The sequence below is a fragment of the Somniosus microcephalus genome, chromosome 3 (genome assembly GCF_052327205.1).
Source record: "Somniosus microcephalus isolate GS21.2 chromosome 3, FLI_Smic_1.0, whole genome shotgun sequence".
In the NCBI taxonomy this organism is placed as follows: Eukaryota; Metazoa; Chordata; class Chondrichthyes; order Squaliformes; family Somniosidae; genus Somniosus; species Somniosus microcephalus.
Window position 1 is genome coordinate 351277524 of NC_140989.1, and position 21722 is coordinate 351299245.

Below are 21722 nucleotides of genomic sequence, written 5' to 3' on the forward strand. Positions count from 1 at the left end.
TATTAAAAGCTAGTCCACGGGTATTAAAGTAATGATTTGGGTACTTGTAACTCCAAAATTTCTCTGCTCCTCTAGTCCCTAGTTTCTCACCATTTAGAAAATACTCCGATTTATCTTTCTTGGGTCCAAAACAGATGAATTCACACTTGCCCATATTGAACTCCATTTGCCATAGATTTATCTACTCACCGAATTTGTTTGTCTCTTTGCAACTTCCAGCTTCCATTGCCACTTCTTGCTGCCCTTTCTAACTCCGTGTAATGTGCAAACTTGGGATATACAACTCTCTATTCCTTCATCCAAGTCATCAACAAATATGGTGAAAATTGGAGATCCCTGGGGAACAACACGTCACTCAGAGTATCTACCTCTTTATCCCCACTCTCATATCCTACCTACGGACCAATTTCTAACCCAGGTCAAAAGGCTACCTCCAATACTGTAGGCTCTCAATTTTACTAATAATCTCTTGTGTGGAACCTTATCAACTGCTTTCTAGAAGTCCATATAAATAACATCCATTGACATTCCATTATCTACCTTGGTACTGATCTCATCAAAAAAAGTGAACTTGATTAGCCAGACATAAAGCCACGTTGGCTCTCTGATCAACTCATATTTGTTCAAGTTCTCAGGTTTTGTTCAAGTTCTCAGGTTTTGAAGGCCACATATTTAAGTAACAGTTGCACACTCTTCCAATTTTAACGTGCACTGGGCAAGTGGCTATGCTGCTGTCAAATATTTAACTTTGTTCACAAACAGAAAGTTAAAATCAATAGATTGCATATCTAAAATTCTTTATTGCCATCAATAGCGTACAAAGGTATACATAGGTTAACATCAATGAAAGGATGATCAAGCCAGACTTTGACTTTACAATGTAGGTAAACAAGCAAAACCTTTCAATACGAACTAGTATTCGCTTACCAAACTAGTCACACAACTGTCTTCTAATTGGTTCCGATATAAATGTCTAAGAAAAATGACACGGTAATTTCCATATCTTTCTAAACTATGCAACAAATAAGCACTGGGTTATTGAATACTACAAAGTTCTAAACAGCATACATACTAAGATGCATAAAAAGATTTTTTAAAAGACATTAATGAACATTGTTCAGCATTAGAGAACTCAAAGGCCTAATTGAACACATTCTCCCTCTACTACAAGTGTTCATTTTTGACCAAGTCATTCATTACTCAGTCTTCTTTAGTATCGAGAGTGCAGTTAGCATTTCCTCCATTAATACATGGTTATTCATGGAAAACTATCACTATTTTGTTAACAAAAAACACAAATACACAGGCTTGCGAAAAAGCATTTCGATTACAATCAGCCAAGGAATATTAAACCATTACAACAGTGTTTTTGAAGGACAGCGGAGCAAACATATCGTTTTCATTACTGCTGCATTTTGTAGGTTCAGAATTGAAATTATTTCATGCTCATTCTGAAGATGCTACTGGTTAGTTGGTTCACTTGCCCCTTCCCCCATATCAGCTTGGTTTTCTTCTTGCTCTGTTGCTTGGTCTGGTGCTTGTTCTGGTACTTCTTCTGGTGCTTCTTCTGGTGCTTCTTCTGGAGTTTGATCTGGAGCTTGGTCTGATGCTTGATCAGGCTTTTGTTGTTGTTGCTGCTCCTGAGGATTTTCAAAAGGGTTTTCACCCTATACACAAGCAAGAAATCCAAATGGTGAATACACGGCTTACCAAAGCCCCATAACCTGGCTACACATCACAAGCTTTATCCAAACAACAGCATAGTTCTCATAGCCACATCCTACCTTGGCACCTTTCCCTCTTTCAAAGTCCTCACCCTGCTCATCCCTTCCACCTTTTGCAAAGTTGTTTAGCCACACCAACCCTAGATCCCATGGCAACTCGCTAACAAATATCTGCGGGCGGGTAGGCCTTCGGCTGCACAAAGGAGGGGGGTAGTGGATCGGGCAGACAATTGGGGGTTTGAAGAGAAGGGGGGGATTGTGGTCGGATAACAGGGGAGCGGGGCGAGTGAAGGGAAGATTGTGGCTGGCACGCGCATCATCGCTTGGGGGGGGAATGCCTGGGGAGGTGATCGAAGGCCTCGTGAGGGGGTCTCCGACTGCGGGGGATGAATTAGGCAGGAACCCTGGATCCAGGAGGTAGGTATAAAGGCACTTAACTCTTGGACTGAGCAGTCCACATCTTGCTGTAGCTGCCGGGTTTCACAAATTGTGTGAAACCCGTCCACATGCTGTTAAAAGAGTGGAGGTTAAATAAAAAAAAGGCTTCCAGCCTCGTTATAATATTTAAATTGACATTCTGCCCCCTGGGAGCGGGTTGGTCACTTGCCCTCGTCAGAACCGTAAGTGGGCGGGATCGGGTCAGGTATCCCATTTTTAACAATTTAACTACCCCCATGTTCCAAACCCACCTGTTTTTTTAATGCTAAAATTTCCCCCAAGAGACTGTTTCCACTTGTGGGGAAGAGCAAAATTAGAGGCCATCAATATAGGATAGTCACCAAGAATTCAAATAGGGAGTTCAGAAGAAACTTCTTTACCCAGAGAGTGGTGAGAATGTGGAACTCGCTACCACAGGGAGTGGTTGAAGCGAATAGTATAGATGCATTTCAGAGGAGACTAGATAAGCACATGAGGGAGAGGGAATAGAGGGTTATGCTGATAGAGTTAGATGAGGAGAGACGGGAGGAGGCTCGAGTGGAGCATAAACGCCAACATGGACTGGCTGGGCCGAATGGCCGGTTTCTGTGCTGTATATCCTGTGTAATCTCCTCTTCTCCCCTGCACCAAACAGTGACTCAACTTGTGATTTGTACATATACCTAAAAATTCCCCTTGTCCTCATCAGACTTCTCTGTTCTCACTCTACCTCACCCTTCACATAAATTCCTCCCCTGCTCTCCTTGCTGACTTGTGGCTGGGGGGTCTAGAACGAGGGGCGACAGTCTCAGGATACAGGGTAGGACATTTAGAACTGAGATGAAGAGAAATTTTGGTGAACCTGTGGCATTCTCTACCACAGAAGGCTGTGGAGGCCAAATCACTGAATATATTTAAGGAGATAGACAGATTTCTAGACACAAAAGTTATCAAGGGGTATGGGGAGAGAGTGGGAATATGGTATTGAGATAGAGGATCAGCCATGATCATAATGAATGGCGGAGCAGGCTTGAAGGGCCGAATGGCCTACCCCTGCTTCTATTTTTCGATGTTTTTATGTTTTCTATCACACTTCTGAAGCCTTGCCCATTGATAAGCAATTTTAATCAGTTTGCAGTTTCGCTCAACATTTACATCTCCTGAAAACCTCTCTTTTTGCCAAGCCTTTGATCGCCTGCTCGTAACTCTCCCAAAAAGGCTCCACATGGGTTGTCTCCAACTTTGTGAAGCTCCTTTGGACATTCTTCTACGTTGTTTAAATGCAGGATGTTTTGCCCCTCCCTTTCAACTGTTGACGAATACATAAATGGACATACTTAAAAATATAGTGCAAGAAGAAACAGAAATTGAGTTATGCCCTTGAATTGGCCAGCCTTGGGTTATTTTAAGTAATAATTCAAGGCAGTCTGTTAACTACGGGCAGATCAGCCCAATCATTTCAATGCACTCTCAGTGAAACCAGGCTGAATCTCATTCCTTAAGAAAATGTGTGCTTCAATAGCACCTCCCTCCCATGGTCTCTACCACCAAGAAGGCCAAGAGCAGCAGTGTTGTGGGAGCTCAATCACCTGCCCGTTCATCATCGCTAGGTCATAATCCTAGAATAGGCAGCCCTTTTACTTTATGCTCAGAATAATCACAATCATTTATACATTTTAATGATGCAAAGCTTTATTAGAAGCCTTACCTTTAAGAACATATCAAATTTAGCCTTTACAGTTGGGTTGTTCAGCATGCTGCTGGCTGTGAGGAGACTCTCTCTTCTGACCTGGTCATGGTAATTCTGAAATAAGAAAGAAAGTTAGCACTAACAGAAAAAGAAAATTGTTCAGTAGCACAAGTATGTTTACCTTCACTTAATGGTCAATGAGACAACAAAACACATTGGCCCGTATTTTCCGATCCCTATGGGTGTACACACACCTGTAGGGGCCTCGCAAATGCCGGTTTCAGGCATGCGAAGCGCACGCGCTGAAAAACGACATTTCTGATCTGTCAAGAGGTCGCACGCCTGCCCTGGAGAAGGGCCTCTGCAGGTGGAGAGTTCCGCTTTCTGCAGAACCTCCGCCGCTGAAATCCCTTAAAAATCTTACGCCTGGTAAAAGCAGACATATGGCCTGCTTTTACCAGCATAAGTTTAAAAAAAAAAAAAAAATCCACTCATTTATAATTTTAAAATACTTTTAAAAAAGGTAAGTTTAACTCATTTTAAAAACGCGATTTAAATTTTTTTTAATTTAATGTTTTGATGTCTTTTTTCAGTAATCCCTTCTCCCATTGGCTCGCCTGGCCCACGTGATCCCAGGGACGCTTGCAAACCGCCTGCGCACCTGGGATACGTGGGTCCTGTGCATTTCGTCATGGAGAGGTCCAGGATCGGAAATGGCCGGACCTCAGGAAAGGGCGTAGATTGTTTTTCCCCCGATAGGAGGCACCTGCACGCAGGAAGCCTATCGGAAATTACGGGCCAAAAATAGGCAACTTTTATATTCTTGAAGCACCTTGGATTTAACTTGCAAATTATACCAGCCTCGGCTATTTATCAATTTCTGATTAGCTCCTATGCCAAACTAAGCCCCACTTACCGATTATACCAGTCTTTGCCAAACCCCACTGGATACCTGCAATGTATTGCTTTCAAAATCTTGGTTCGCATCTACAAATTTTCCCACTGCCTAGCCCCACCCATCTCTGCTACCTCTTCCAGCCCTACCTCTCAGCTCGTACCCTCTACTCTTCCCACTCAGAGCTACTTTGGGTTTTCACCACCCTCCCTCCACTCTTCATGGCAAAATCTTCAGCTATCAACAGCTTCTCTCTCCCACTTCTCCCTCTTGATTCTGGCTTGGTGTCTAACCCATCTCCTTTCTTTATTGAGACACTTTGTGACGTTAAAAAAGGCACTGTGCAAGTGTAACTTGTTATTGGCTAGCTCAAAACTAGTATATAGACAACATGTCCATACCATTTATAAACCAATCCAATTTGCATTCTCAACCTTAGTGGAGGTGGTTTAAAAAAAAAATTTTTGGGACGTTAAGATACTTTGATAAACTTTTTAAAAACGTAACAATGCTGGGCTCAAATACTCGTCTGTTAAGTTTTCTTTATAAAAATAGAAAACATATACCTTCTTGCTATTGGTATGTTCATTGGACTTCAAATGCTGCTGCACAGAGTGAAATAGGAAAGGAATATAGGTATTGCAGACTGCACACTGAACAGCTTCAACTTTTTTCATTTGGTCATCTGGAGCAACTCCTAAAAACCAAAAGGAAGAAAATAAAAATGCATTTTAATAAGACTTATAGGACAATAAATGCCGAGAAGTGATTTCCATTTAGGACTCTTGTATTTCATTTGAAGAACTCAGCCCAAGAATGCACAATTGTGTTAAATTTCCCCCATTCATGTCTGTCCATAAATGGATACATTGTGTCCAGCTTTCACAATGTTATTGAATTGTCTAACAGTTACATCCATGAATAACCAGATTTGCTTTGTATAATTGAATTTCATACATTTAAATAAAATTGTTAGTGAAACACTGGATATACAAACTGAAAAACATTATCTGCAGGAAGTCTATCTGATCTTCCCACTAATTCTATTGTTGTGAAGCAGCTTAATCCTGTTCAGTAAATACCTTATTTTTTTCTTCAGAATTTCCATTGATGGCAAAAATGATTTTATACTACAAAAGCATGTACATGTGCATTATATATACACAGTAATATATGCCATATACTCTAGCCAATATATGTTGGATACAAAAGCAATTATAAACAAAAAAGATCTTTCTAAAGAACCATCATTTACATATTACCCATTGTTATTAAAAACATCCTTCATTACTACTCAAGTGAACAACGGAAGTCAGTTACAATCTATGTTCCCTATAAGGTGCATAGCCGCACATCTCCCTGCCGGTCCCGCGCAGCACGGGACCGGCTTTTTCAATGTACAGGAAACTTTGTGCTATCCGGCACCCACGGGACCGAGCTGCTGCCATTGCCTCAAAACTGCCGTACTCTCCAGAGTTAATGTTGAGAGATACGGAGATTCTTATCTCCGTATTTGACAACAAACACTGTTGCTTAGCAACAGCTTCTAAACACTCGGGTGTGGCCTGCAAGCTCTGTAGCTGAAGCTGTTGCTATAGCTACAGAGCTTGCACAGCTTGACTGTTCAAACAAAGCAAAAAAAAACAAACAAAAAGAATAAAAAACGGCTGCTGATTTTTGCCGGTGGCTCCAGATTGCCGGATAGCACAAAGTTTCCTGTAATGTGAATGGGCTACACAGCCCCTGCCCCACAGTATAAAGCAATTTATAAGCGGAGTTTTGTCAGCAGATAGAACGTAGGCATACATTCGTCTCTTTGTCCCTTCTCTTTTCCAAAAACCTGAGCACAAAGCCTCTCCTTATCCACTCTTCTTATCGAGCTGGCATTGCCTTCTTCTGTAGTCTCTGGCTTAATGCAGAGTCATTTTGTATATATGCACACAAATCTACATATTTCGACAACATATGCACATCTAAAAGTCTTTACCCATCACATAATTTGCAGTGTACTTGTTGTGACCATTCTATTGGCAGCACTTCAAGTTTCAGCCCCAAGGCCTTCACTGCCTGTTGCTAGAGCAATCTGCATAGCTCTCTCTCCCCCTCCTGTATTAACACCCATGATGTAGTTTGTGTGGATTTCCAGAAGGATTTAGATAAGCTGCTACATAACATTAAAGCTCATGGAGTTGATGGCAAATTATTGAGCTGGTTAGGTGGTATATGCCAGAGAGTAGGGATAATGGGTATGTACTCGAATTGGAAGGAAATGACTAGTGGTGTGCCACAAGGATCTGTGTTGGGGTTGCAACTATTCACTATATTTAGTAATGACTTAGATAACACAATACAGAGCCATATATCCAAGTTTGCCAATGACACAAAGATTGGTGGCATAGCAAGTAGTGTAAACAAGAGCATGAATTACAAAGAGAAATTGATAAGATTCAAGTGAGTGAGCAAATGGATTTCAACACAGGCAAGTGTGAGGTCATCCATTTTGGATCAAAAAAGATAGATTCAAGTATTATTTAAATGGTGAAAAGCTAGGAACAGTGGAGGTCCAAAGAGATTCAGGGGTCCAGGTACAGAGATCACTAAAATGTAGTGGTCAGGTACAAAATCTAGAGCATTAGAATATAAAGGGGAGGAAGTTTTGCTACAGCTATACATAGCCCTGGTTAGACAACATCTGCAGTACAGTGCACCATTCTGGCCACCACACCCTAGAAAGGATATATTGGCCTTGGAAGGAGTGCAGCGCAGATTCACCAGAATGTTACCAGGGCTCCACGAGTTAAATGATGAGGAGAGATTACATAAACTATACTTGCATTCCCTGGAATACAGAAAGTTATGGGGTGATTTGATTGAGGGTTTTAGGATTTTGAAATAGAATCGACAGGGTAGACAGACAGAAACTTTTCCCGCTGGTGGGGGAAGTCTAGGACAAGAGGACATAATCTTAAAATCAGTGCCAGGTCATTCAGGAGATATGTTGGGAAACACTTCTTCATGCAAAGGGTGGTAGAAGTGTGGAACTCTCCCCCACAAAAAGCAGTAGATGCTAACTCAATTAATCATTTTAAAATCAGAGATCGATAGATTTTTTGCTAGACATGGGTATTAAACCAAATGAAGCCAAGGTGGGTAAATTGAGCTAAGGATACAGATCAGCCATGATCTCATTGACTGGTGGAACAGACTCAAGGGGCTACCATATTGAATCCTCTTAGCAGGCATGCAAAGAAAATTAATGGGACCACTTCTGCTCAGTAGAGAACACAGTGCATCACTGAGACAATCAGGGGTGAATATGATTTTAAAATGGATAATTGAGTGTTATATTGGATGGTCAATTTTGTACGGTGGACAAATTCCAATTTTTAAAATGTATACAGCATTACTAAAAATGCATCCTGACTTCATGCAACTCAGCAATACAGCACATTTTCAACCAATGCAGCCCTGTGAAAACCATTTTTCACTCAAAGGAAATTTTCATGACGGCAGCCATTTGCTTCCGGAGGTAAGCAGATCGCTTAACCCAGAGTATGATTAATCTGCTCTTTCAAAATGGAGATCATTGCCAGTGAAATATAAATTTTCACTATATTCGCTATCTACTTACCCATTTCCAATACAAAATGTTTTGAAAGGGGAATGGCACATTCAAAGCTGTCATATAATCACTACAGTATCTTCATTAGATTAAGAAACTCCACAATAATGAACTTGTTTGTGGAGATCTAGAACAGTGAATAGCCAGTGATGTCCATCACTACATCTTTAAGCTTCACCCTCTGCATAGCAAATAGGATTACATCAATAAGAAATGCGTGATTCACAATGTGCCAATACATATCCTACCCATCAAAACATCCTTTGAGAGTTTCTGTGCTGGCTCCTTTTGCTCCTGTTGTTGCAGCTGTTTACGAGCAGCAATCTTCTTATTTTTGTTGACCATAGATGCCTAAATAAATTAAGTTTTTGACAAGATGGTCAAAAGTCTTGTTAAAAGATCATGAAAGCAAACTCTTAAGTTGGCTTTAGGAAAGTCAGCTCAATGCTGTTTCTAAGACACTGCCAGTGCCAAACAGCTGATGTGTTAGCCTACATAACAGCATTAAAAAAAAAGTGGTTTGAGAATTTAATCCAATAAGGCACTATATAAATGCAAGTATTATTACTGGTTTACAAATCATTCAAACTCCAAGATTATATTACAACCTTACATATTCTGAGAAGTAATGACCATTAAGGCTGAACATTTAGTGCTATAAATCTTTCTAACACTCGGCATCATGAAAGCAATATAAACGAGAAAGTAAAATGGCCTTGATACGCCATAGATCAGGCCATTCAGCTTTTCAAACTGCTATAGTAAATATAATCCCATTTCTTCAACTAATTTTCTATTTTGCATAAACAGCATTTTGTACCAAAAAATGTGTATAATAAAAAAATTCAAGAAAGAGAATCTTCTCCATATTTTGCTTTAAAAACCCTGCAGGGTACTAATCAATAGTCCAGTAATAGGCAGGCTCAATTTGCACAGTAAACTAGAGCTGTTTAGCAGTAAGGGTATGAATGCCACAGGCTGGACTGCTTCCGCATTGATTACCATAAGGAGCTGTGAAAGGGAAAAAAATTACTTAATTGCACTGTTCAGTATTCAAGCAGCCCACGAGTGCCTTCTAGCAGAAAAATATATATGAACAAGGCTGCCAGTAACAAATTATGCACTTCTGAAGAAACAAAATTTTACAGGAAAACGAGATTATATGCAGAATAATGAATACCCAGGGATTACAACAAGGCAGTGATTTAATCAAGAGGTTCAATGGGTACCATAAATCAGAAGAAAAAAGCCAAAGCTGTTTATAACTTAACCAAACCCTGGGAAGTAATCCGGAAATCACTCTTCAATATGTAAATTTGAAGTTTATATGTATAGGTCAATTCAATTTTGGGTCTCATGTTAGGTGTCAGCCATGGCACAGTAGTAGTATTCTTGCCCGAGTCAGAAGGTTGTGGATTGAAGCCCCACGCCAGAGACTGGAGCACATAATCCAGTCTGACACTTCACTGCACTACTGAAGGAGTGCTGCACTGCCGGATATGCCATCTTTCCGATGAGACGTTAAACCGAGGCCCCGCCTACTCTCTCAGGTGGTGTAAAAGATCCCATGGCACTATTCGAAGAATAGCAGGAGCGCTGTCCCGGTGTCTTGGCCAATATTTATTCCTCAATCAAAATCACTAAAACCAATTCTCTGGTCATGTATCTCATTGCAGTTCGTGGGACCTGAATGTGCAAAAATTGGCTATCGCATTTACCTACATTACAACAGTCGTTTGGCTGTAAAGAGCTTTGGGACATCCTGAGGTTGTAAAAGGCATTACATAAATGCAAGTCCTATCCTTTTTAAGTTGGCAGTAGTTGTCAGCGCTCTATGCTGATCAATTACATTCACTCCATAGAATATAAAGTGCTTCAAAAATAATTTCCAACCAAGTAGGAAACTATGGCCAATATACGAATTGTAAACTATGAACGACATGAAATATGTTGTGGTATTGGTATAGGGTCAAATCTCAAATTAAGCTGGACCAATACAGAATTTTGTATGGACTACTATTGGGATAGGCATAATTGTTTTTCTAACTTTATACGCAGATTCAGTTCAGTTCAAAATTCAAATCAATTCCACAGAACAGACATAACCTACATGAAGAAAGTCAGCAGCTCCTTTTTCAAACTGAATGTTTTTTCCAATGTACTCAAGAGTTTCCTTATGATAAGGAGTTTCCAGGTGAGCCTCAATCTCTTGTTCCTCTGTGGTTCGGAATTTACAAAGGGAACACGTAAATGCATTCCTAAAAAATAAAAGATACAAGTTCATTTTCAGATTTTTTTAAATTATTCATTCATGGGATGTTGGCATCGCTGGCAAGGCCAGCATTTATTGCCCATCCCGAACTGCCTTCGAGAAGGTGGTGGTGAACCACCTTCTTGAACCTCTGCACCTCATACAGAAATCTGTGAATTCCACTTTGTGGTCCAAAAATAATTGGTTATAGAATGATTTGGGGAAACCCTTTCTGCTTGCCATTCCTCAGTAGATTCTAGTCTCAAGACTCAAACTTGCCTGATATTTCTGTAATTTCACTACACTCCTAGAAGTGCAAGCAACTCCACAGGAAATTCACATTCGTGCATTTTAAAGTGGAATTACTGAAACAATACGCACTTTCCTTAATGATAGCAAAATACTGCGGATGTTGGAAATCCGAAACAACAACAGAAAATGTTGGAAAAACTCAGCAGGTCGGGCAACATCCGTGGACAGAAATTTGAGTTGACCCGAAACGTCAACTCAAGTTTCTGTCCACGGCTGTTGCCTGACCTGCTGAGTTTTTCCAGCATTTTCTGTTGTTATTTCGCACTTTCCTTAAACTGGGAAAGGGAGAGAAGCAAGAGTGGATAATAATTTCAGTATCAAGTGATTCCCCCTATGCAATTTACAGAGAACATGATTGAAATTTTTTATGCTGCTAATATCTCCAGGTTGGCATCACAAAATTAAAAAAAAGGCACTAGTTGTGCTAATTGAAATGGAGCTGCTTGAATCTACGTAAAACAATCAGCTTGTATCAGTCGAGTGGTTATTTTCCAGTTTTAAAGAGCTCATCTGAGAGGCTGGGGATGAAAATTGTCCAGGTGAAATTTGCAAGTGGACTTCCCCATTCCTTCCCCTCCCACCAAGTCCCAGAGTATTCTACTACGGTTTAACAGCTAAATGCACAAGAAAGCTGCCTCACCTTTCTGGCCTCCAATAAAATAAACACCATCAATATCCATAGACAACTTCGTACCGTTAAGCACGCTGCTGAGGCTTCTTCTCCCAACTTAGGATATACTGGAATTTTTTTTTTTTTTACTGAATTCAAAGTGTACATGTTTTCTTAGATTATAGGTCAGATGGTACTTGTAGAATACATTGAAGACCATATGTAGTCCTGTGCATTTCAGTAGCAGTACAATTGAGGGTGATGGGGCTGAATATTTCTTGGCAGAGGGCTTAAGTCAAGCAGGGCGGATAAGGGGAGTAGGTTCTCCATTCTCCCCAATGCAATAGATTTCAACTAAAAGTCCACAAACAAGCAACATGCAATACCCTTCCAAGAAACTTCAATAATACACCCTTACATATCCAGGTGACATTAATTGTGGCAGCTTCCAGTATGTTTACAGGCAAATTTTCAATCAGAACTGGATATACAAAGTGCCACAATTTGACACCCACTTTACTCTTTGGCAACATTTATGCAAACTGGACTTCCTAGTCCATGTGCACTTTTTTTTTTATTACTTAATGCAATATAGTAACGCAATTTTTGTGGCATTTAGCTTGTAAAGGTTGGCTTTAATAGTACAGGAAACTTTTTTTTTTAAATCCGGCATGGACAGAACCGACGTGGTGCCGGTTCATCAAAAATTCCGGATAACCGAACGCTATAGTAAAAGATACGGAGCGGAGAGCTCCGTATAAAGCAACAAACCCTGTTGCTTCAGAACAATGGCCACAAGTTGCAAGCGTCTCTGTAGCTCAGCAACAGCTGCAACCACACCCTTGCACAGCAACAAATGGAGGAAGGCAAGTAATAAAAGTTACCTGAACCTACTCCTGAATTTTGCCGGTTAACCGAGATTTCTGGTTATTTAGGTGCCGGTAAATTGAAAGTTTCCTGTAAGTGGGCTCCATTGCATTTACACTTACCGGTAATCCTCGCCATATTTTTCAGTATTCTTCTCACGTCTACGCCGTTGCTTCTCTCTTCTCGCCTCAAGTTTTTTTTTCTCCTCTTCATCTTCGTTCTCGGTTTTCTTTTTACCTTGATGGGAATAATTTGTTTGTTTTTTTTAAAGTTACTATTGAAAATAAAGCAACAACATACTTTATGAAGAAACTTGAATTACCTACCTTCATTTTTGTCAAAGCATTCATATGCATCTGGTTCATAAGCATCTTTAGTAAAATCTTCATCCTTTGCTTCTTGATCCTGAACCACATTTGTTGTGGTATTCTGAAAAGGAACAAAATTAAAACAAGATAAGAGTTATTTGTAAAACTGCAGTCTAACTTCATGGACAATTTTATCCTTTACAATAAGCACATCAGCACCAGGGAATGGGATGCTTTCGATTTTTGACAAGAGTGCCACTGCAACCAATGTCAGATAAAACATACCATAGGTTAGGTGTACTCTCCACAACTCTGCCCAATAATGTACTTTACCCGAACCTCGGTAAAACACTCCTTTATTGCATTGTTTTCAAATTTTCACTTCATGCAATACCCATCTTTCTGGCCTCTTGAGCACGACTACCTATTTAGTACCAGGTTATAGACACTACAAAATACAGTTTTACCACAAGTAAAAATCTAGATTCAATGAGACTATTACCTGGGCCTTTGATGCTTTAGTTGCTGCACTGCTAGCCTGGATGGCTGCCTTGGCCACTGAAATAAATTCAAATGGATAATACATCAATGTTCTTTCATTACACTGGTCTTGTACATCAAAAACAATTATAATATGCACACATTTATGAATATATAGACAGCAGCAAAGCAATGCCTGATCATTCAAAATTTCATTGTGAAGAATTAGCATGATATACGATAGTACATACATCGAGTTAGCCCAAAAACAGCACATTTTTCCAAATTCTGATGCTTTGTAGCATCCTCCATTACACTTTATTGAATTGACATGAATCACTATTAAAAACAAATCAATGCTCTTACTGTATTTATTACACTGTGGCCCTCTTCATAATACACTGCACATCACAGATTAAGAGGCCTGCATGCTTCAGTTTTTTAGAATAAGGGCACCATGCATCTCAACTGCTAAAGTATTACTAAAATTACTTTTTGTTTAAGTTGATCTGGAATGTGCCACAGCAATGGCATAGTGGCTGTCCTGTAGCTATCTGATCGACAGCATACAGATTAGGGTCAGCCTGGAGGTGGACAGGAATGGCCTGTTAAGCCCACCTTCATCAAAAATGCAGCCTTGCCAGAGATCTACTCAGAAGTAATTTAAAAAAGTTTAATTGTCCGACTGTGATTACTCTCAGTAAAGTAAAAAAACCTTTTTAATTAATTAATTAGCATCAACAAATTTACTATTAATTGGGCCCAGTAACAAGCCTACTCTACCAATTCAGTTCCTCAAGTTGGTAACATGGAGACATGCAAGTGTTCTGCACAATAAGGCAATGCGTGAGTACTTACCAGCTGCTTTTAGAGCTTTTTCAGCAGCTGCAATTTTCTGTTTCTTTACTGCAGCTTTGTTGGCTTGTGCCCCTTTCCTTTTCATGCCTCTTCCGGCATTGGATCCAAACCCACCTCTGTTGTATGACAGACTACTCCCAGCTCGTGAGAACAAATCTAAGTCTGGCAGCTGTAATGTATTTTTAAAGCCAAGCACAAATGTTACTACATTGACCACAAACATACCTAAATTTTCTTACAATCTGCAAGTCAATCTAGCCAAAATGTCAAAATCTAACTATCATCCTGTGAATGTCTACAACCCTAATCATAAAAATCTAAGTCACTTCTCAAAAAACAAGCATGCACTGAATCAGTTGAGTCATGTGTTTGTAAACTTTGCTTCGTAGTGACAAACTTTGAGGAAATAATTTTCACTCTATAATTTCAATATACTATGTTTGGAATATCATTAAGAAAAAATTCTTAATTGCTTACCATTAGCATTATTTAATCTTTTAAGATATGCCTAACTTCCCTGCCCCCCATAAAGGTTTTCAGTGCTCTCAGATTTACTGTAGAAATTCTCAGTTCCCTCTCCTCATACTTTAGGTATTCTTACAATTTCCTGTTTACTTCTTTCTCATCTCCTCTTTCCCCCCCCCCCCCCCCCATTTAAAATTACAGTCCACAGGTCTTAGCTGTACATTGAAGCTGTATGCGCAAACCACAGTCCCACATGTCCAAATTATTCAGATTTTGAATCTATTTTTGGAGAGCAAGTGTTTAAAATGCCACCTGAAACTGGGTCTGAAGATGGTCATTAGCCAGGTTTCACATATTTATTTTGTGATGACTGGAACAGCTCCATGGCATGTCATTCAAAACCATAGTTTGGGGTTCTACATCAAGCCTTCAGTGCAACATAATTGCTACAGGACCTTACTCTGTCCTATGATGACAATTTGAATACAGGGAAGAAGGCATCTGATAACAGAGGTGGGTTTTGTAAGTCATTCATTATGTGAAAAGAAGCAAGAGAGGTATACAAGAACTAGGTCAAAATATACTCAAAATCATCTTTGGATTTGAGAGGGAATGTTAGAACGCAAAAATAATCTTAGAATAGAGGACTACTTCAAGGTTAACTATAGCATCTGAACAGTTCTTCACAAATCAAAAAATTATTTTTTATCTCAACTGCAGCACATGACATGCAACCAAAGATTCTAAATTAGGGACAATCAAGCAGAAATTCTGGAGGAAAAAAGAGGGGGGGAAAAAAAAAAAAAAAAAAATCGAACTACCCCATAACTATTATTTTATTAAACATGACAAAAAAAAAACAAAAATGCACCACCCGACAAATTTACAAGTATTCTTGGTGTTACTGCATTTTGACTTCACACTGTTAAAGCAGTGCATAGATATTTTTTGGAAAAGAGAAATCCCATTATCGTCTTTGGTTTCCCCAGGTCACACTTCAGCTGTGTGCAACTAGGCACATGGGAAAATAATTTTCTCCACTCAGCCTCAGGCGATGCACTGCCAGAAAGAAAGGGAGGAAAACAGGAAAAAGACAATATAGCTTTTATTTTAATTTGAAGCGTATTTTTTTTTTACATTTGATCAGTGTCTGTTTATAAATGCATGGTCATGTGGGATGGCACACAGTTCCACATATGCTAATTTAAAATGTGAATCATGGCAGGTGAAGAAGCCATGTGCAAAAATCTTATTAATTCGAATAAATGGATTTTTGCATCCAGGTCTAGATTATCAATATACTGAATTACTAAAGTTTTGTCAGACTGCGTTAATTCAGCATTTCATCCGTAAATTAATTTGCATATAGTGACAACACTGGCTGTATCAGACCAGTTATGCAGTATTTACATATTTGACAAGATTATCCCTTAATGCAAAAAGGATCATTTTGCTGTCAAGAAATAGGGAACAAAAAAATCCTAAAAAAGTGTCCATTCAAATGTGAACAGAAGAATATTTTAAATATCACTAGATGCTTCTAGCATGCTTTGTAACTAAATGTATCAGTGGCATATCAATACTGCTTTTATTGTCCTGACATTCTTCAAGAGGAAAAAAAACCTGAACTTACTGCTGTATTCTAATTTGCTAGCTAAAAGCATGGTGTTAAAAGATTATGAACAAATTATTTCACCCAGCCACTGCTGTATCATCAGAAAATGAAGTGATACTTAATGTTGCAAATGTATCTTTCCACAGCTTTCCAGTCTCGTTAGAAGTTAAGTGATTCAGTTTAGTTGGGCAATGGCTGACACAGAGCTTGGGAGCCACATCTGGCTCTTGTTACTCAAGGGCTCTTGGATCCAGTGGCTGCAGCACTTGTGTGCATTGCACTCGAAGTAGAAAACAATTTTTTTTTTGCAGAAGCAGATTTCAGTGGAGCAGGGCCAGCGTTTAGGGGAGGGATGCGGTGTTTGCAAGTGACACTGGGAGAGAAAGCAGCAGCATGAAGAGAAATGCACCAAGCAAGCAACCAACCGAGTAGATGCTGTTGGCTCGGTGATGGGTCTAGGTTGTGATAATTTTATCTCCAAAATATGATGCATTGCCGATAATGGTAATGGAATGCAAAGTTTCAGGGCTCATGTTGAAATACTCCAATGTTTGAGATGTCAAGTGCTATTCAATTGAATTCTTTTAAGGGAAGGGAAATGAAACCGGTCAGAGAATTTACCTAAGAAATAGGAGCAGGAGTCGGCCATACGACCCTTCGAGCAAAAGCAAAATACAGATCTGTCCTAACTTATGCTCACAGTTCAGTTTTATGATTACGCAAAGGAATAGAAACCAGATTTACAATTGAGAAACAAAGCTTTCAAGATGCACGGATCAGTATGCCTGACTGTGGAATGCAAACAGATTCTCACTATAACTACAACTAAAATACACTGAGCTTAACAACTATTGCCAGTTCCTGGGACTAGGGACAGGGTCACTGGCAAGGCTTGGAAGCTAAGCAGAGCCAGGCCTGGTTAGTACCTGGAGGAGTGACCATCAGGGAAGACCAGGTGCAGAAGGTCACGGAAGGAGCCCCGAGGAGGGGCGGTTGGTGAGAAGGTCACGGAAGGAGCCCCGGGAGGGGCGGCTGGTGAGCAGGCCCGGGCGTTGGGCTGAAGATTGTCAGACAGGAGGAATGGTGGAAATGGAATGGCAGCGCGCACAAACGCAGCGGCTTTGCTTCTCCCAGGACGGTGCTATTTACGTTTAATGTTAATGTTATTTGTACTGGACTCATGGGAGCTTGCAAGATCACATTTCGTTGTACAATGACAATAAAGTTGAATTATTATTATTAATGTTTATCAAATATTGATGAATTTTGTTTGTCAATTTTTATCGTTAGTGACTGGGATTCTTGCACTTTTTGGCAACTAACTACCTTTAATTAAAAATACGGTGACTGGAATTTTGTTGCAACAAAAACAGTATTCATTTTAATGTATGGCACATTTAATGTAATGAGTGTGATGGGACTCCAGGCTTCTGGTTCTCTATACAACCTCTGCAGAGCCAACAGCAGCAGAAAGCCACTTTCAATGCCACCCTCGCCAAGCTGGAATGGAAGAGGCCTTGAACACTTGCGAATCTGGTCAGAAAAAAAGTTGTCTTTTTGCAGTTCTTGAGTATTAAAAAAAGAGGTCCTTGTGAAATCTGTTCAAACATTACGACAATCAGTAGGTTTGGAATGGTTAGGAATTAGAATCTGGAGCCTGGGTGACCACACTACGCTTTCATCTTTAGAATCTAAGTTAAAAACTTGAGGTGGGATGAAAGTCTGTGCTGGCTATGTGAACTTAGTTTTGATAGTAAAACCATCCTCAAAATGAACTGGCAATCTCAACTGAACATATAAGAATGGCCGAGTGAGAGAAGTGGAAAAGTTCTCACTTGGTACAACATGGGGTGCTCTTTTGAATATGAATATACAGCATTTTGCAACCGTTTACCATGTGGCAAATGGTTCAGCAAAACACTACATGCCTGAAAGTTTTGCAAAAAATCCACTTTACTATTGATGCATAACTTAGCCAATTTGCTAGCTGACTGATATGCACTGCATTCCCATGGTATAGCTAGACTTGGTGGCCATTCATAGTTGCAAAAATGTTATCCAAACTAGATAGCTCATATCAAGTCAGATTTTGGCAGGAGATGTGGCTATGATGCTGGTGAATAGTACAATGTACAGTAGTTACAAAGCATACTTTAAGACATCTAGTAATAATAAAAAGATAATTGCATGAATGACATAACATTTTAACCACTTAATTTTATCAAATATGGATACCATTAGAAAACCTCCCACAATACACTAAAATCTTGTGTCTAAACAACTTCCAAAAATTAAACATGTACATTTTATATTTAGAGGAAACTCATTTCTGCAAATATTTATCAAAAAGAACTGAAACAACTAATAACCAATAAGCATGTACAAGCATAAATTATTCATATTAATTATAAAAATGCACAAGGAAACAGATATTCAAGGCATATTGTGCATACACAGAAATCTAAACATAATAAGCAGTTAAACTGTTCTTGGCACTGTTTTTATGTTTTCTCCTAAAGCTAGTGATCCTAATTGTTTTTGTTCTATAGATAATTTAATAATTTATAAAAGATGCAAGAAATGGGGTATCTGCTCATTCTGATTGTCACCATAAATCACACTTTTTGTTTTATCATGCACACAATGAGCACAAATTTTCCTTCTCCTTAAGAGTTTAGTTAAGTAGTGGGTGGGAACACAGCTCCAGCAGTTCTGCTTCAGGACTTGGACCAGAGGGTATAACTTTTTTTTTAATAAAAGATGGGTATGGACACACCAGATTGCCTAATTTGAGCACGGTTCCCCCGAGCAAATCAGGCCTGGTGTTAAAACTAAAATGGCACTGGGCCTTTTTTTTGTGAGCTCAGATATTTAACAAGTCTTAAGAATTGTGCTGAATCCAGCACAATTTCCAAAGCTGCCTGACCAACAGCGGTGAATGGATGCAAGAGCCAAAAACAGCCACGATGTCCACCTGCAACCATGCCTTCCGTTTCTCCTATGAGAATGCTGGTGACTTGGCAGAGCATCACTTAAACTGCCTCACATACGAAAGCATCCCGCAGCAACAGCAGTTTTTCAGACTAACAGTTAAATTTGGAAGGAAATTTCAACACAATCCAATGTTATGAAAAAATGGCTTACATTTCTTTTAAACACTGAAAATCCCTACAGTGGAGATTGTATTCCAAACTTAAATCCAAAATGGGAGGGGTTTCGGGAAGGAAAAAATATTTTGTGCAAGTATGAATATTATTAACTCAAAATAGTTTTACTGTTTTAAAATGGGGTCCAAAATTAACACCTACTGTTAACAAAAATTTGCACTTGATTTTAAAACATTGCATTAACTATACTACCAATCAAATGTTTTAGCTCATGTGGAAAATTTATTTTCCCTCACTAGCAAAATAATGCTAGTGACCAGAAAAAGTTAATTTTGTACCCTTTAAAAAAAGGTGGCAAGGGAATAGAATCTCAAAGATTCTGTACTTACTTCTCTGCCTCGACCTCTGCCTCCTCCTTGTCCTCCCAGAATCGAAAGGGATCCGCCTCCATACTCGTTGCCAGCATAAGCAAGCATTCCCCTCCCCCGAGAGCCTACAGTTGAAGGCTTCGAAAGGAGTGAAGAAAAGCTGCTGTAGGAAGAGTAACTTCCTCTTCCTGTTTCCGAATCAGCCCACACCCTAGGCATTGAACTTGAATGTGTGTAGGTGTCATCCCAGTTAGGCCTGCCATTATCATATAACCGGCTCTGGCTTCTACCTTCATAAGGGTCAAGGTATTGATCACCGAAATTCCTGTAGGAGCTCTCGGATCGATCAGGATAGCTATCCCCAAAGCGACTTCGTCCTGGTTCATGTAAATCGTAGCCAGATCTATACAGATCACGGCCATCCAGAGCAGACCTGGAGTCATGCGACTCATAAGGTCCAAACCTGGAAAAATTGCACAGTAAGGAAACCGGTAAAGTTACCAGTGAAATACAATAAAAACCAGAACAAAACACTGTTTACCTGCTAAAAAGGGTTCAAATATTCATTCCCTTTTTCGTAGGTATATATTCTTGTTCACGTATGTATAATATATACAGCATTAGTTAAAATATTGTTAAATGTGCTATGAAAATAAGTTTTCAAACTCAACAAAAGGTAACATTTTACCATACATGATTTAAGAAAAGGGTTAATAAATACATGCTGACACAGGTCTAAGATTTACAACAGTTCTTTTATGTTGCATTTTTTCTGCATAAGTAAAAGTCCTTTTTGTACTGAAACTATTAATCAATACACAATTACTGTAGTCAGTATTAAATATAGACTACTTCATGGAAGTTGCTACTTTCCTGTATTTTTTAAATAAATGAGCGTGAAAACTTATTTACAGTAAAGTTAAAGCATTTCACTAAAATGTTAAAACCTACCTAGAATATGAAAGCATATTCACAGTTAGCAACAATCATAAGCAGCTAACCTTTATAATTCTGTCTGAACTACATTTACAAATATTTGTGTTAATAAAATTTCATCTTTAAAAATCACTTTTTGAACAAGTGCCCAGAGAGCATTTTTCTTTTTATGCAATAGTAGCAATGTTAACCCAATTAGTTTTCATATCTTAGCATGGAGATTTCAGACAGCCTTGCCTCTGAACAGGGTTGTGAATGGAACAGTTTTTGTAGTCTCTGAAATCATCAGTACGCTTACATGCAGTGGATAAGTCGACATATCTTTCAAGAGTTAAAGGCCAGGCATTCCAGGTCTGCTCTGTGGCATTTCACCAAATTTGTGGCCATAATCTTTTCAGCTGTACCTGTAATGCACTTAAGCACTCAGTGCAGATGCAGCATCTTCTGAACATCCATAGGCACACTCATGCTCGGAGAAGCCCAGGTTTCACAGCAACTTCAATTATAACTTTATGAAGTTTTTTTCCTGAACTATGACGGTCAACTTTAAAAATAAAGTTTACAAATCCCTTCACATAAGCATACAGGATGATGACATAGACCCTACAAATACTACTGGCTATTGTAGCCATACGGTATTGGAAATGGGTTCTGAAAATTCAAATGGAGTTCAAGTGTGTATGAACCCACAGTGAAAGATGGGAATGTGGTGGGGCGTATCGAGCTCTCTCAGGTCAAAGTGCAATGCAGAGATCACCCTACAATGCCTAGACACAGCAAGCTTCAATTCCAGCCTTAGAAGAGTACAGTGTAACACTTCTATTTCCACACTTTATCATTTTGATATCTGAATGATTTTAACAAATCCGTTCTATGTTTTCAGGGTACTTATGTGGTGTGGCTTTGTGACCACTGGGAACAGGATTAAAAACAAGCCAACTGAGTTTTGACTTGAGGTGTAAACAGCCATCAAGGAAAGAAGACCATTGTCTCCTCTGTCTCAGCTACATTTGAACCTAGTTATTTCCATTGTGCTGCCAAACCCCCAGCGTTTAGACATTTTAAATTGCAATCTCCATTACGGATCAAGCAAATCCAATTTGAGAGAAGCAGGTAGTTTCACATGGTCATTTTAATTTCCCCATGAAAACTTTTTTGCTAAGTTTTGTGCTCATTAGGTGAGAAACATCAGTGCTG

General features: G+C 39.3%; 1 protein-coding gene across 1 annotated transcript in view; it reads right to left on the reverse strand.

Annotated features, from left to right (window-relative positions):
• Positions 1–780: 780 nt before the first annotated feature.
• The window catches only part of znf326 (zinc finger protein 326), a 34020-nt gene continuing 13078 nt past the window's right edge, over positions 781–21722 (reverse strand). The window contains exons 4-13 of the mRNA XM_085983388.1: positions 19611–20052; positions 14035–14203; positions 13199–13254; positions 12715–12817; positions 12511–12625; positions 10459–10606; positions 8597–8699; positions 5293–5423; positions 3850–3945; positions 781–1667 (exon numbers count right to left, since the gene is read on the reverse strand). Coding sequence (XP_085839514.1) covers positions 1461–1667; positions 3850–3945; positions 5293–5423; positions 8597–8699; positions 10459–10606; positions 12511–12625; positions 12715–12817; positions 13199–13254; positions 14035–14203; positions 19611–20052 — 1570 coding nt within the window. The 3' untranslated portion in view covers positions 781–1460. The remainder of the gene's footprint in view (positions 1668–3849; positions 3946–5292; positions 5424–8596; positions 8700–10458; positions 10607–12510; positions 12626–12714; positions 12818–13198; positions 13255–14034; positions 14204–19610; positions 20053–21722) is intronic.